Genomic DNA, 16888 nt, shown 5'->3' on the forward strand with positions numbered 1-16888 from the left:
CCGCTTTCTATTATCCTCTTGGCTATAGGTGATGGTTTGCCAATATATGGTGCCTCACGAAACTTCTTCACATTGAAGTTCCCAAGTTTTGTATCTCCAATGTTGCTCCACTGGGATGTGATTTTAGTCTCCAAGTCATCACTCCTTTGATCCTCTTTGATGAGAGCCTGTCGGGAGGTAGATCCACTTGCCTTGGGCGCTGCCATCATTTACCTATGAGATATGTTCAAGTTAGGATTTTGGTGAATTATCAATGCATTGAAGCCTATCTACTTGCGCATGAACTGAACCTTGCATCTAAAATATAAAATCAATTGCTAAATAAGACTGATTTAACTCTATACATGCATCCTAACTTGAATGAATTGTGATTTTCTGCCTTTAATCAGACCTGATTTTTGATCCTAAATGCAAGCCTTACCCCTGATTTTGATGATTTCCTTTCAATCAAAGGACTGACACTAATTAATGAATTCACTGTTTGAATTATTGATCGATATGTCTCCAGCTGAGTACAATTTGCTCCCTCTTTGATTAATTCAGGTGCTTTAAGGTGAATTCGACTTTCTAAAACATCAGATCTGTATCTTTAATGCTTAAATTTGTTTGTCTTGATCCTCAGGTCTGCACTTTTAATGTCCAAGTTCGCCTTTGTGCTGGAGCAATTCACTTATATTTTAGTGAAATTTGCTCATGAATAGATAAAATTCGCTTCCTTGCTGAAGAAGTTCACTCAGCCTTCTCTCAAATTCGCACTTGAAAATAAGAAAATGCTTGAATTGATGGTTAAAATGAATATCTTGATCCTTCTTTTATAGGCACTTAGGGTAAAAGAGGTGTCTTTTGGAGTGGAAGGCTGACTTAATCTAGCAAAAATTAAACAACGAATTATCTTCCTCATGCTGGCCGACTTAACACATTAGAGTTCTCCCTTTTAGCAATTCAAATTTTCAAATGGAATTTTGGCGCCAAAATGCTTGCCTTTGAGAATTTCGCTTTGGTACCTTGGCAAGGTACATGCAATGATAAGAAAATTCGCTCTTGTACCTTTGCAAGGTACGTCACCTTGATAAAAAATTTGCTCTATGTCCTTTCTAAGGTACATGACCTTATATTGCAATTCGCTCCAAGACCTCTCCAAGGACATGACTTGATAAAAATTTCGCTCTATGTCCTTCGCAAGGACAAGACTCAAAAATGAAAATCACTCTTGGACCTTTCCAAGGACATCACTTGAAAATCGCTCTTGGACCTTTCCAAGGACATCACTTGAAAATCGCTCTTAGACCTTAGCAAGGACATAATCTTGAATTTTTTTTTTTGCTCTAGGATCTTGGTAGGGTACACATGATTCACTTTTGTCCTTCGGAAGGTACATGACCTTAATCAAAAATTTGCTCCATGACCCTTGGAAGGTACACGGCCTTGGTCAAAAAAAAAAATAATCACTCTAAGATCTTTCTAAGGTACGTGACTCATTAGGGAAGTTCAAACTCTAATCTTAACAAGGTACATGACTTCAACAAATTTGCTCAAAACCCACTCTTAAGACTTCAAAATTCACTTCAATTTTTACTTGGATAAATTCGCCCTTGATCCTCAGCAAGGTACTCCAGTTAGCAAAATTTCGCTCTGGACCCTTAGGAAGGTACACCGATAAGTCAAAGTTCGCTCTGTGTCCTTCGGAAGGTGCACACATGCTCGCTCTAAGACTTCTCCAAGGTACACATCTTCAAATTCGCTTTGGACCCTTAGCAAGGACATGAAAATTTCGCTTTGGATCCTTTGGAAGGACATGACTCAAAAATGAAATTCGCTCCTTGACCTTTCTAAGGATATGACTTGAAAATAGCTCTTTCACTTGGTTGATTTTGACCTTGAGTTTTCCAATCTGTCCATATGAAAGCATTATCAATTCGACCCTTAAGAACACCTATGGAGGAAATTCGCTCTTTGACCTTTGGAAGGTACATGCCCTTGGTGAAATTTTCGCTCTAGGACCCTGGCAAGGACATGACTTGTTGAAAGAATTTCGCTCTAGGACCTCAGCAAGGTACAAGGTCAAGGGACTAAGGCAAATTCGCTCCAATGAGGGAGCAAGGTACACGGTCTTGATGAAAATTTTGCTCTCAAGTTAGGACAAGGTACGTAACTTCATGAATGACTCTTCACTTAGCTCTTTCACCTGACTTTACTTGGTTTGTTCAATCCTCAAGTCCTTCATCTTCGAATCATCCTTGTGACACTTGATGACCTACTCCAGTCCATTCACTAGAAGAGAGCAAAGAGAGACTACTCCTAGACAAGGCAAAACCTTAAAAAAAGGGGGGCGGTCCCCATCTTGATGGGGCAATGTGTGATGTGGTCACAACAGGTAGGAGCGGCTTTACTTCCATTGTTCCTTCATAGGATTGATATGACTTCCATTGCTCCTTAAAAGAAGCGAACTTCCTTCCCTTGTCACCTAGGAGGCCCAAGATGTCTTGAATTGCAATATGGGACCTTGGTCAACCAACGAATTTGATTTTCAACCAGCAACCTGAGAATTTGACAAAGTATGTGAAAACTTCCTTTGCGAACTTCCTTTGCGAACTTCCTTTGGCCTTTAGGAGGAGCGAACTTTTGATGCACTTCCATTTCTCCTCAATTGGAGTGAACTTCATTTGCTCCCCAATTGGAGCGAACTTCCATTGCCCCTTGAGAGGAGAGAACCTACTTCCATTACTCCTTCATAGAAGCGAAATGACTTCCATTGCTCTCTTGTGAGAGCGACATGGTTTTCAAGGCGTTATTTGAAGATAAATTGATGAACCTAGACACATGGAGAGTAAAACCTCAAGACATGAATTGATGAAGAGGTGATGGAATGATGCTAAAAGTTTGAAGGAACTTCCTTTGCTCATCAATTGGAGCAAACTTACTTTGCTTATCCATAGGAGCGAACTTCCTTTGCTCATTCATTGGAGCGAACTTCCATTGCCCAAGCATAGGAGCAAACTTCCATTGCTCCCTTGAAGGAGTGAACTTCTTAGTTTGCTCATTATAAGAATAAGTATTTTGGCGCCAAGGTTTGCATTTGAATGAAAAATGTTTAAAAAGCAACCAAGTCAGCCCTATAGGAAATAACGTTTTTTGTGCTAAACATTATCAAGTCGGCCTAGGAATAAAAAGTCACACCCCCCACGCTTGATGTATATAAATATTAATTCAAAAGGTTCATTTCAATCACCATTTCAAAGCGAATTCCTTCTTCAAGAAGAGCAGAGCAGCGAGTTTGATCATTAGAGCAGCGAGTTTGATCCTTAGAGCAGTGAATCTAATCACAAGAGCAGCGAATTCAATCATAAGGGAGGCGAATTTGATAATAAGAATGGAGAATTCAATCAGAGGTGCAGCGAATTGGATCAAGTATAAAGCAAATTTGCTCATCCACCTTCAGCATCAGTGAACCTCTTGAATATTATCAGTCACATCTTTTGATTAGGTGCATCAATTCAAGGTCAGGATCAGACTTGAAAGAGGCATAATTAAACTTGATTCCTTGTATTTGCCAGTAACCAAATGCATTTCCAGATTTGTTAATGAGTTTTGATGTGATAAGGGTGTGTTAGATTAAGTTTATTCTATTCCATCATTATGATTCAATATGTTTTCTTTTTCAGGTTTGATGGGAAAATGATGATGAACATTCAGGACTACATCAATAATGATGAAGGATTTTAGCCCCAACACGCATCAACATCAAGATAAGGATCATAGCACAAAGTCTACTTTCCAAAGGGAAAACTTCACAAGACCACACAACGAGATTGCACCAGAGGGAAGTCAACACGCATACACTTCACTCTCTTAACGATATACTTCAAGCTAGAGAGACATATCAGCATGAATATCCAGATGGAGAAAATGCACAAGGAAGGATCATTCAATCATACCAAGGCAAATCAGCATTGTGAAGAGTTCATCATATTCAAGGGTTAATAAAAAATCAAAGCTCAACAGTTAAGATGGAGGTGAACAACATCAGCAAAGCAAGGGAAAATCAGCATCAAGGCAAGATAGGCAAGCAAGGGTAGAAGGTTGACTTGATTATGATAGTGCCATCATTATCACACCAAGCATTGAGATGTTAAGTATCAAGAGATATTTCTAGAGGCATCAACACTCATTGTGATGAGTCTACAAGTGTAAGTTGAGGTGGCATCTTAGTCGTCATTCCACCAACTAGAGGAGTTCCACATCAGCATGTCTAGATGCAATGCACTTGATTCATCTTATGAAGACACAAACTCCAATGTACCTACCCTCACTATCTATTGGTCAAATATTCAAGAGAAGACATGTGTCCAAAGATTGTAATTATTTCATTGGCCGAGAAGAGTTTGTTGTAACAAACCCTAATTAGGGTTTCTATCATGTTATCTCGGCCATTGATTGTGAATCAATTTGAGCCACCTATTGTAAAGAGCTATCTATAAAAGGCTCACTCTCCTCATTTGTAAAAAAAAATGGTTAATAGTGAATAGTGAATAGTAGATAGCAGCTAGAGTAGAGTAGGAGAAGGCAGAAATTGTCGCCAAAGTTGTAAATAAACTTCCTTTTCATTGAAGTTATGGTGGAATGTGTTGTTTCTTTACAAGTGCATGGTTTCTTGTTGGATCTTCATGTTTGATGAATAATTAGATGAATATAAGGAGTTGTGAATGATTAATGATGAAATTCATATATCCATACCATTAGCGATTTACTGATTGTAAGTTTGCCTTGCGTGGTCAATTGGAATTCTTAATGAGCTTAACTTCAATTGCTACTTGCCTCATTGATATGCATCGTCTTGATGGTGTCTATGTTGTTGGTAGTGATTTGAACATCATTTTGCTCTCCTTAGAAGGTCACGCTAGCTTTGTGGAGTTGTTCCTTGATGGCGCACCGGAGCTTAGTTGAATTTCACTCAATCATTCATTGTCTTTTGCATTCTTAGGAGTAGTGTAGTTTTCCTAAACCCATCTCTTTTGCTCTTTTTTATTTTCCAAGCAAGTAGTTAGAATCTAAGTTCCAGCAATTCAAGCATTCAAGTATTCAATGTAAGTCCCCTTGGATTAACAACAATCACAACGACCAATTGAGCTTATCCACAAGTCGTGACCTGACATTAGGAACCTTGGAGTCTTCCATTTGATCACATAGTTTAGCATTTGGGAGGACTTTCCTCAAGAGAGGATAAGATACTTTTGGGTATTTTATTCTGTGTTTGATTGTGCCTAAAACACACATCAACACATCCCATGCCCCTCCCATTACCCACCTCTCCGTGCCTGAGGGAAAAACCAGCTGGTAATAGCTAAGCATTGATTATTAATCTTAATGAACTACAATGAGGGGATCCAATCAAATTTCTGTTCCTAATGCTCACTGTCCTGTCGTCTACAGCTGAATTCTCCTTTCTCTCATGAACACAGCAATCTAGAAATTCTCCAAACCCTTGCACCATCTTTATGACAGCTTCTTATAGATAGATGTTTTGACCCTTTTGCATGCATTAGAAGACTTCAATTGGGAATTGGAAGTGCCAAATATCAGTTCATTTAAAATTTTCTGTTCCCTGCATCATGACAAATCTGCTGGTTGTCATAAGGCAATGGTTACAAAACCACTTGTTTTCTGGAGTTCTCAACTTCTGGATTTCGTTGAAGTGGTGAAAATGATTGAATAGTTTGCATCCATATGGATCAGTAAGATTCTAATGTAGAAGAAGAATTATGCAAGAGAGAGGCTAAGCATTTGGAAGCAATCGGCAAAGATGGACTTTCAAGAAGGATTTTAAAAGTCAATATAGTACAAATTGGGACACAAGAAATTACCATTAGAATGTATTCAAAGAGGCAAATGTAAAAAAGGAAGCAAAGAAATAGATGAGATGATTCTTTTATACGGGTAAAGACATTATACATAAATCATTAATGGGATGCTTGGAGTGGTTCTAATGGGTTCTGAAACCTGCTTTGCAATGCTGAAGCTAAAATTACAGGTAACAGCTGTATTATCAGTTAGAATTGATTGTGAAAATGGTGTTCTATAAGGTAGACCACAATTGCTCTCAATATATTCTCTTCACTCAAGTATGTGGACGATGAGTTTCTTAAAACTTCTGACATCATTGAGTATGCTAACTTCTTCCACTTGTATTTATGTTATGATTTTGATGGATAGAATACTGTAATTTCATGATGTTTACTTTGACAACAATTATTAATTACTGTATTTGCATGGTATTGAAATAACTTACAAAATGTTACAAATGCAAACATTAGCATTGCTTTATTTAGGAATTTATCGACCTGAAAAAACTTAGTTCTGTAAACTAACAAGTAACAAGCGTACATGTATTTAATGAATGTACAGTAACATGGATGAATTTGTGTAGCTACTGACAAGAGTCTACTATACTACTAATTTTTTCTAATTTTATCTTGCTATTGACTATAATTCAAACTGATCTAAAAAATCGCTTATTATCAAAATTATTTCTGTTCTCGTTCTGCTGCAAACCTCGCCTATTAATTGATTGGCACAGTTTTAGCTATGCAATATCAAGCATTCATGTTTGAAAGTTAAATATGAATTCTCAATAACCCAAGAAGCCACTGATAAAACATTGAATACCAGTCATGCATATTTTAAAGAATGCTTTCTTGCCAGTGATTCTGATTTGGAACTGCTTTAAACTTCTCCCATTATCGCATGGTTTTTCTTATTCTTTTTCTATGTTGTGATAAGATTTAAATTTTAAAGATATATTTTTGTGCAGGAGGGGTGGTCGTATTAGTCATTGGAGGGGGAGGTCGAGAGCATGCACTTTGCTATGCATTGCAACGGTCACCTTCTTGTGATGCAGTGTTTTGTGCGCCTGGAAATGCTGGCATAGCTGATTCAGGAGATGCGACTTGCATATCAGATTTGGACATTCTTAATGCTTCAGCAGTTATATCATTTTGTCAAGAGTGGGGAGTTGGATTGGTTGTAGTAGGTCCAGAAGCACCTTTGGTTGCTGGACTTGTCAATGCTCTTGATAAAGTAGGTATCCCTACTTTTGGTCCTTCTTCACAAGCAGCAGCTTTGGAGGGGTCAAAGGATTTTATGAAGAAGCTGTGTGACAAGTATTCCATTCCTACAGCCAAGGTTCTCTTACTAATTAATATTTTAATCTAGCCATTGTTCACTTTTTAATTTCGAATTTAATCTTACTAAATGGAATGTTGTGTATGGTTTTGAGATCAGATTTACTTTCATTTTATTGATGAGAAACTATCAGGATTTAGTATACTTGTTTTGGAGTTTGATTATGAATTTCAATATTAATGTTGATAGCTATGAAGCTTAAAAGTGATAGTAGGATCTCAGTAAAATTGAAAGATTTTTCTTTACTATTACTGTGCACTCACTAGAGTTATAAACTTGTAGTTATAATTTGCAGATGAGATAAAGCTCCTAAAATCCTCTAACTTAAGAAGTTCTTCTTGACTGTCATTGCAAGTCTAACATGATATAGCTTGCAGCAGTTGTGATGTTTCACTGTTCATCAACTAGCAGTATAGTGTAAAGTTTAAACTATTGTTTTGACATATTTAATGCTATAAAATGGGAATTTCTACCTTTCATTTGTAATGGTAATGGGGCCAACTTAAATCCAAGGAATCAACTGTTTTCTATGTTATTTCCTTCGAATCTTGTTTGCAGTGGGTCACTGGTCTCCGTTTTATCCAATAGTGGGTTTGTGTTTAGATAGTTTCTTTCCTTTGATATCTAAAATTCTTGCTTGCAAGGTACTACCATTAATAGTTTACTACTTGTATCTGAGGCAAAAACACCAGCAAATAGTTATTTCCTTATTGCAAACCCCCCTTAAAATTTTGTATGGTGAGAATATCTGTATATCTTGTCCATAGTTGGGTGTCTTGGGTCAGTTTAATTTAGGTTTAGGTTTAGTTTAGATTATAAGTTGCTTCCCCTCCAAATTTGAAGAGAAGTTTGTCTTCACACATTGTTCTGTTTTGTGATGTCTCGAAAGAAACAAATTAAAACATTGATAGTTTTTTGTGACTATATTATGGAATGAAGTGTATCTTGCTGTGGGAAAGTCAATTTCATTACCTTGAGTTGAAGTGATTTCATCTTGGTTGATATGGTTATGCTAGATCACAGAGGGAGACATGTTTTCATAATTCTGTTTTTGGACTCTCGATCATGTTTATTCAAACAAAGGAAGTTCTTGACCAACAGTCCAAAACTCATCAAGATATTTTCAGCGTTGGACAAAGGAGCCTTGCCAGACAATGGGTGACAATACTCATAAGAGCAATTGTCAACCGTCGCTTCCTTTGTTACAGGGAGCCAACATTGATACATTGGCACTTGTAGAGCATAACAATTTTTTGCATGGTTCAGGGAAGTGTTTTCTAAAGTTTCATGCTCATGTCACTTAGCATCTTGATTCGCATATTGCCACCTCCACCACAACATGCAGTACTCTGGGAGTGACACATAAAGATGTTACAGTGTGACTTTTTGTTGAAACCTTGGTTTTAAGTATATTGGAATGTTTCCACCATCTTGTTCTCAGTTCAATCACCGGTTGGAAGATCATGTGTGAGATCTTGTCATGTTTTAAGCTTGTTGAATAGGTCTATATTTCTTTTTGGCCAATTATAAAATACAAAGAGGGAAAGAGAGATAGCAATGAGACCATGAGAGAGTTTATTGTATGATTTGATCTTGTTGGTAGAAGAGAGCTACTTAGAAGCCTTCTCTGAAAATTCTCCTAAGTTGTTTTATAAATGCACTTCTATTGGAAGTTGCCTTGATGATTAAATCTAGTCAGATTGATGAACTAGACGAAGCTCAGGTGTGAGCAACTAAGCTTGAGGATGACATGATTGCTATTGGGAAGATCAGGAAAGGTTCAATTTGACCATTGTTCCAAAGTTCCGTTGATCCTCTTTTACATAGGGTGGTGACTAACGGGACAAACATGAAAAGACAACTTCAACAGAATTTTCCATTTCAACAACGTCAGGGACATCATCACAGATATGTTGGTCCTTCCAACATGAATGACAGATTCAGGTTGCCTTCTCTTCCTACAAGGCTCACGTTAGAGGCATCTCCTAAGGGCAACTTGAGAAATTTTGAAATCCCTAGAAAGAAAAGAAGTAAAACCAACAAACATAATCTTAGCAGATTTGAAATCCATCCTACAAGAAAAGGGAAACCTAACCTATCAGATTATTGCTATGGAAAGAAATACACTCTCTTTAGTTGGAACTCCAAACTAATTAACAAATTCTAAACAGATAATCCAAAAGACAACAATACTATCTTAAAGGATTTGATCAACAGATCCCTTGTACTCTTAGTAGAGGATTCTTTGAATTGGCCACATGCCATAAAAGGTGTGCATGCATTAACTACAACTTATGGCCTAGAATAGATACATTCTTGTAGCTGCTCCTACATGGAGAAAATTTGATGGCTAAAAATATGCAGAGGATGGATACGCCCAACAAGAGTTCCCAACTGTCAAAAAACTGCAAAATCCATTCATCATCATTTCTTTGTTGTCCATTGGCCAAAACAAAATAAAGGAAACGACATAGTTGTTTGATCATCATTCCAATATCTGCTTCAGCGAGTACAAATAATCACATGCAAAGAATTTTTCTTCAACATAAATATTCTTCAACAAATGGATAAGATGGCACCTAGATTTATATTGTGACAACCATATAAAGAATGAAATGCTGGAATAGTTGACAATGATGCTTAACCCAATAATCAAATTATTTGTAAAATAAAAAATCTAATGTGCAGCTTAATAATTCTATAGCATTCATACCTCCAAAAGAATGTATGATTCAACAAATATGATGGAATACCAATTCGCTTAAATGTTGAGTATCCAATTCCACTACATATTAACTTGGATAAGTATTCAATCACCACAAGATTGAATACTAATCCCAATGAGATACTACAAATTAAATTATGATGGAGCATTTAAAAATAAGTCGGGTTGACTGAGATAGGGGGCACAGTAAGAATTAGAGATGGGGAACCAATGATTTGGCTCTCCTAGAGTACAGGAAAGCAAACACATAATTATGCAGAGCTGTCTGCCGCTTAGGTGAGTCTCAGTTGTCCTTCCAACATAAAGTTTTTTGATACAAATTGAAGGAGATTCCAAAATGATAATTGATATCATTAAATACTTGAATTGGGAAATTAAATTCTCTTTCAGAAAAATCAATATTCACAAGTTCACTAGAGCATTCATAATGCCATCTACTAGATATTAATACAATTGGACAAAAATACAAAATTTCCAGTTGATGTGAAAGAAGAGACCTCACAATTGTTTTGTAGATGTTCTTTCCAATGAGACAACTATTCCGTAGCGAGAATAGTCATCTATAGATAAAAGCATGGAAAAAGATAGAATGCCAACATAACTAGACATGTGGTGGACATTGAAAAACTACTTCATGAACTGCTTGACCATGAATAAGTGACAATGAAAGGGATGGACAAGGTTTACAAATGTTAGGGGTTAATTAAACTTATCATTAAAATCGTTGTTCATTGGCAACTTTAACATGTAATTAACATCACACAAATGTCACACATGTAGTTGCCACTAGAATGGTATTTTGCCCAAAAGACATCAAGGTTGGTATAAGTGCCCATTTACCACAACATGATGGCTGCTTGAGTTAGCTTGGAAAGATAACATGGTTTCTGTAATTTACGGTGCATTTTTTACACATTTCACTCTTAAGTACAGGTCCTTAGTTGGTCTTGAACTTTTACCAAGGTCATTCTTTATTTTCCAAATAAATGGAAACTAAACTTTTCTAGCTTATTATGATTAGGCTTCTTGATCCCTCCTAACACTGTATTTGTTAGAATGTGAATGTACTAGATGAAACTCAAGATCTCAAATTTTAAGGTAAAAATAATAATATAGCCTTCCCATAGGTAAAACTAACAATTACATAGCCTTACTTTTCTATTAATGCTAAGGGCCCCACACAAATATTTTCGTGGGTTGGTTAAAAATCCATATCGATGTTACATATTTTTGCTGTAACTAACTTCAATGCCATCGCTTTATCATGAGAAAAGATACATTCAACTCCAAGCCATTGGTTCTATAAAGTTTATTTCTTCGCTGTTGCTTTCTATGTTAACCACTTCCTGATGATGAATCTTTTCCATCATTTTACCCACACATACAATAATCTAATTTCATTCAGAGATCATCGATGTAACCTAATGTACGCTATAGCCCTCCCATTATTCACCCATAGAAACTGAAGCCATATACAGATTTTTATGTTCCCTTCCATGCATTGGTCATAGATAGACTAATAGACACTTGATATCATTATTTATACATGGAAACTATAACCAGTCATAAAACTTAACCAATTTATTTTGTTATGTTCTACTTATTATTTATTAAAGAATGTTGATTGAAAGAGCAAGGCACAACAGTAGTGGTGATCTATGTAAATGTTATTCAATTTACAATTCAAGATGGAAGTTATATTCAAGGTTATTTTTCTATTCAAGTATATGTTAATTCACAATATGATAAATCTGATTATTATCCGGTATGTTGCAGATGGAGAAGGAGCATTTATTAATTTCGATGTCCTTCCTTCATTTTACCGATCGATATATATATGCAAACATAGGAGATCAAGCAATACCTTGACCGACATGACCGATCAAGATATTACTTGATTGTGCCTCTTCAAACCATAATCGAATTAAACCGATAATCAGTGTGTATGCATTTAATATTAAACCCGATACCAATCGGTGTGTTAGCATTAACAATAAACCTGATACCAACCGGTGTCCTGTGCATTACGATTAGTAACCGATGTTAATTGGTATACAAACATTAGTTAAGAACCCGATTTGTTAATCGGGATTTATATGCCAGATTATATATATGAATTGAGGGATACGATCATAGCTAGATCGTATATCATGCATACAATCGATGATAAATATATAATGATTGAATCATGATCATAATCTCATGTGTATATATAAGATAACTGAAGTCTTATCATAGTCTATCGATGAGATAGATGATTGAATGAGAGACTTCATTTATCTCTCATTCAATCATTTATCTTACCGAGGCTATCATGTATCAACACTCCCTCTTAGCTAGGGAAGATAAATGGAAGACAACATATCTAGTATCATATTTCTCATTATGGTCTTATAATCTTACTCTTTAAGGAATCATATCACCTAGACATGTGACATGAAGTATCATCAATCATATGATACAGAAAATCACATCACCTAAGCACGTGACATGAAGTATCACCTAAATGCGTGATACAAACATTCATCACATCAACTTGTGATGACAAGATATCACCCAAGCACGTGATATTAGTATTGCCTAAACACGCAATACTTTAAGAATAGCACATGAGAATAGTTAAATTCTCAACTTATCCAAGTTGTGGTATGTGCACTAACATTTTATCCAAATGTTTTACCACAACACAATCATGGCACATCCATGGCATACTAGAGATCCAACATGATAACTGGTTTGAACATTATAAGATCATCACCTTATAACGTCTACATACAAGTGTTCATTATCTGAGAGATTGTCACCTCTTAGACATGAACACAGGGGGTTAAACCCATAAAAGTCCTAACATGACAAAGAAGTTTACACATAAAACATTTTAATAAGTATAGGAGTACAAAGCAAATTAAATTTCAATCATACCAAGACCTTTTCTGAAGTGCTCAACTTTCACCCTTGAAAGTGGTTTGGTAAGAATATCTGTTGTTTGATCTCCTGTACAAATGTATTCCAACTGGATCACATTCCTATCTACCATGTCTCGTACATAATGATATGGAATCTCAATATGTTTGGATCTGTCATGAAACACCGGATTCACTGAAAGTGTTATACAACTTTGGTTGTCGCAATGAATAATTGTAGGCTTCATTGGTTCACCAAATAACCCCACAAGCAGCTTCCTAAGCCATACTGCCTCTCAAGCAGCCATGGAGGTTGCAATGTATTCGGCCTCAGTGGAACTCTGAGCTACTGATGACCGCTTTCTGCTAATCCAGGATATCGTGGCTGAACCTAAACTGAAATAGCATCCTGAGGTGCTTTTCCTGTCAGTTACACTTCCAGCCCAATCTGAATCTGTGAATCCGTGTAGATCTAGATCAACTCTCTCATATTTGAGACCAAGTTTTAGGGTACCTTGTAGATATCTCATGATATGTTTTACTGCTACCAGGTGTATCTCCTTTGGTTCACACATAAACTGACTCAAGGCATTAACTGCATAACAAATATCTGGTCTCATATTTACAAGATACATCAGGTACCCAATCATTTGCTTGTATAGAGTAGGATCTGAGGGTTGTGATTCTACTGCTGCTTCCTTAAGTTTATGAAGGTTTGTTTCCATTGGAGAGGTCATGGGTCTGCAGTTTAGCATTCCAAATCTCTTCAAAATGTCCAAGGTATACTTGCCTTGGTTTAGTATAATGTTATCAAAATTCTGCCATACTTCCAAGCCTAGGAAGTAATGAAGGAGTCCCAAGTCTTTCATATCAAATTCTTTAGATAGATCTTTCTTGCATTGATCAATAAGGTGATCTTCTCCTGTGATTAATAAATCATCAACACATAAAATCAATATTAGCATATCACCTTTGTTTTGCTTGTAGTAGAGATTAGGATTTGTATCATTTTTAGAGAAGCCTAGTTTTGAGAGAAAAGTGTCAATTCTTTCATACCAGGCCTTGGGAGCTTGTTTAAGCCCATAGAGAGCTTTCTTGAGTCTACACACATGAGACTCTGCATCATAAATTTCAAACCCTTAATGTTGCTCTAGGTATACTTCTTCTGAGATCTCACCATTAAGGAATGCTGTCTTAACATCCATGTGATGTACTTTCCATCCCTTTGCTGCTGCAATGGCTAGTATAGCTCTTACTGAGGTATATCTGGCTACAGGTGCAAATGTCTCTTCATAATCTATTCCTTCCTTTTGAGAGAACCCTCTAGCTACAAATCTGGCCTTATGTTTTTCAATACTGCCATCTGTAGCATGTTTGATCTTAAAATGCCATTTAGAAGAAACAACAGATTTTCTAGTTGGCCTAGGAACAATCTCCCAAACATCATTCTTAATTATGGATTGATACTCCTCAGACATAGCATTCTTCCATACTTGATGTTTAAGTGCATCTGATACATTGTTGGGTTCATTTTTAGAAAGATCATTCATCATAGCTAGTGAATTTGTTAGGCCTTTTGCTTTCTCTGAAGGTTCCTGAAGGAGCAGCAAACCTCTGAGCTTCTTCTACAATTTTGGTGGCCCATAGTGGGCTTTTCTTGAGATTTTCTCTAGGTGGGTTTTGAGTTTTACCTTCAGTTTCCTCAAGATTCTCCCTTTGAAGCTCAGGAGCAGGATCTTCATCTATGTTAGGGGTATAGGCTTCAGGTTCTATTGAGCTTTGGGCTCTTTTGAAGGCTAAGTCTTCTTCAAAGATTACATCCCTACTTAGTTCAATATTCCTTTGACCAAATATATAGATTCTGTAGGCCTTGGAGGTTTCACTATATCCTACAAGTATTCCCCTTTTTTCAGAAGGCTCTAGTTTTAGTCTTTTCTTTTTAGGTATATGAATATAGACAGGACACCCAAATATCCTAAGGTGGCTGATATCTTGCTTTATTTTAGTAAAGACTTCCTCAGGAGTTTTGTCTTCAAGGTGGGAGTGAGGACATCTATTTTGTATATATACATCAGTGCTTGTTGCATCTGCCCAAAGATTGGTATTTAGATTTTGATCAAGAATCATGGCTTTGGCACCTTCTACAATTGTCCTATTTTTCCTTTCAGCTACCCCATTTTGTTGAGGGTTATAAGGTATTGTAAGCTCCCTCTTAATCTCAGTGTTTTTACAAAAATCTTTAAACAAATATGAGGTGTATTCCCCCCCATTGTCAGTTCTTAAAGTTTTAATTTTGTTTCCTGAGTAGGTTTTTGTTAGTGATTAAATTCTTTAAACCTATTGAGGATCTCTTCTGATTCTTTACACTTCAGAAAGTAGATCCAAGTTTTCCTAGAGTAGTCATCAACAAATATTACATGATACAAAAATCCTCCTAGAGAGGGTACGGACATAGTTCCACATATATCAGAATGAACTAACTCTAAAACTTTGTTTGTTTTCCTAGTACTATTCTGGAAGGCACTCTTAGTATTTTTACCTAGGGCACATCCCTTGCATGCCCCTGAATGATATTGCTTTAATTTGGGTAGACCTGTGACAAGGTTTCCCATTGAAGATAAAACTCTAAAATTCAGGTGGTCTAGTCTTCTATGCCAAACTTCATTAGCACATGTGGCTTCATGGATTAGGGCTAGGTTGGGTTTTGTGCACAACTCATACAAATAGCCTTGTCTTTGACCAATGGTTTTAGCTTTCTTGATAGATGAATTCTTTGGCCAAGCCAACACTCTGTTGTCCATGAAGGTCACTATGTACCCATTATCCTCTAGTGCTGATATGGAGACTAGATTTCTCTTGATGCCTGGGACATATAGTACTCCTTTAAGTTGCAATGATACGCCTGACTTCAGTTTGATGGTGCATGTTCCAATTCCTTTGACCGGATGTGTGGAGTCATCTCCGATAGTCACTTCCTCATCATTCTCTTCTATCATGGATTCTAGTACTTCTTTAGACCCTGTAATGTGTCTGGATGAGCCATTGTCAATCACCCAAGAGTTAACCTTGTTTGATGCTTGGTTTGTAAGTGTTGAGTAGAGTACATACTTCTCGGAGTCATCTTCTCCTTTAGATTTTCCTGTTTTGGCAAATGTGGCTTGTTGTTTGGCTCTTTCCGAACATTTGGCAACATAGTGTCCGAATTTGTCACATCTGTAACATTGAATCTGTGAAAGATCCTTCTTGAAGGTGTTCTTGCCATGACGACCTTTCCTCTTCCTAAATTGTTTCTTCTTGCTTTTCTTATTGGAGTTTGTATTTAGGACTTGAAGATCTTCATCTATATTCTTTTGTTTGATCCCTTTCTTATTTAACCTTGATTCTTCTTGGAGATAGTCTGCCTTTAGCCTTTCAAACTTTGGAAATTTATCCTTTGCACTGATGCCTTGGACGAATGTTTCCCATATACTAGGCAACCCATCTAGAGCAATGAGTGTTAATTCTTTGCTTTGGATCTCATATCCAAGGGTTGCTAGCTCATCCCTTAGGGCTGATATCCGCATGAAGTAAGCATTGAATGACTCCCCTTTGATCATAGCTATATGATTTATTTCTCTCTTTAAAGCCAAGGTTCTACTAGCATTGGATATCTCAAATGCATCTTCAAGTGCTTTGAACATGTTGTAGGCCGTTTCATGTTTCCTTATGATGGGCGTAATATTATTCCTCACCCCATCAACTATGATTTTGATGGCCTTTTCAATTCCCTCTATCCAAGTTGCTTTGTCAGGTTCAGTCTCAGGTTCTGTAGTTTCAGTTTTTACAAATGATTCGACTTTATTTTCTCTTAGAATCATCTTAATTCTGAACTTCCATGCTGAGAAGTCATCTCCTCCTCCGATTCTATCTTCGTATTTGATGGTGCTAGCCATTTGGAGAAATGTGATGTTGAATATATGTTTGTCTTGAATTTTCCACAAAATTGAATAGCCTTAGGTTCGATTTAACTATAGCTCTGATACCATGTAAATGTTATTCAATTTACAATTCAAGATGCAAGTTATATTCAAGGTTATTTTTC

The 16888-nt window shown here is 36.6% G+C and overlaps 1 protein-coding gene across 1 annotated transcript in view; it reads left to right on the plus strand.

The window, feature by feature from the left end:
* LOC131063568 (phosphoribosylamine--glycine ligase) overlaps positions 1 to 16888 on the plus strand; it is a 90665-nt gene that overhangs the window by 15207 nt on the left and 58570 nt on the right. The window contains exon 2 of the mRNA XM_057997421.2: positions 6809 to 7179. Coding sequence (XP_057853404.1) covers positions 6809 to 7179 — 371 coding nt within the window. The remainder of the gene's footprint in view (positions 1 to 6808; positions 7180 to 16888) is intronic.

The sequence above is a fragment of the Cryptomeria japonica genome, chromosome 4 (assembly GCF_030272615.1).
Source record: "Cryptomeria japonica chromosome 4, Sugi_1.0, whole genome shotgun sequence".
NCBI classification, from domain to species: Eukaryota; Viridiplantae; Streptophyta; class Pinopsida; order Cupressales; family Cupressaceae; genus Cryptomeria; species Cryptomeria japonica.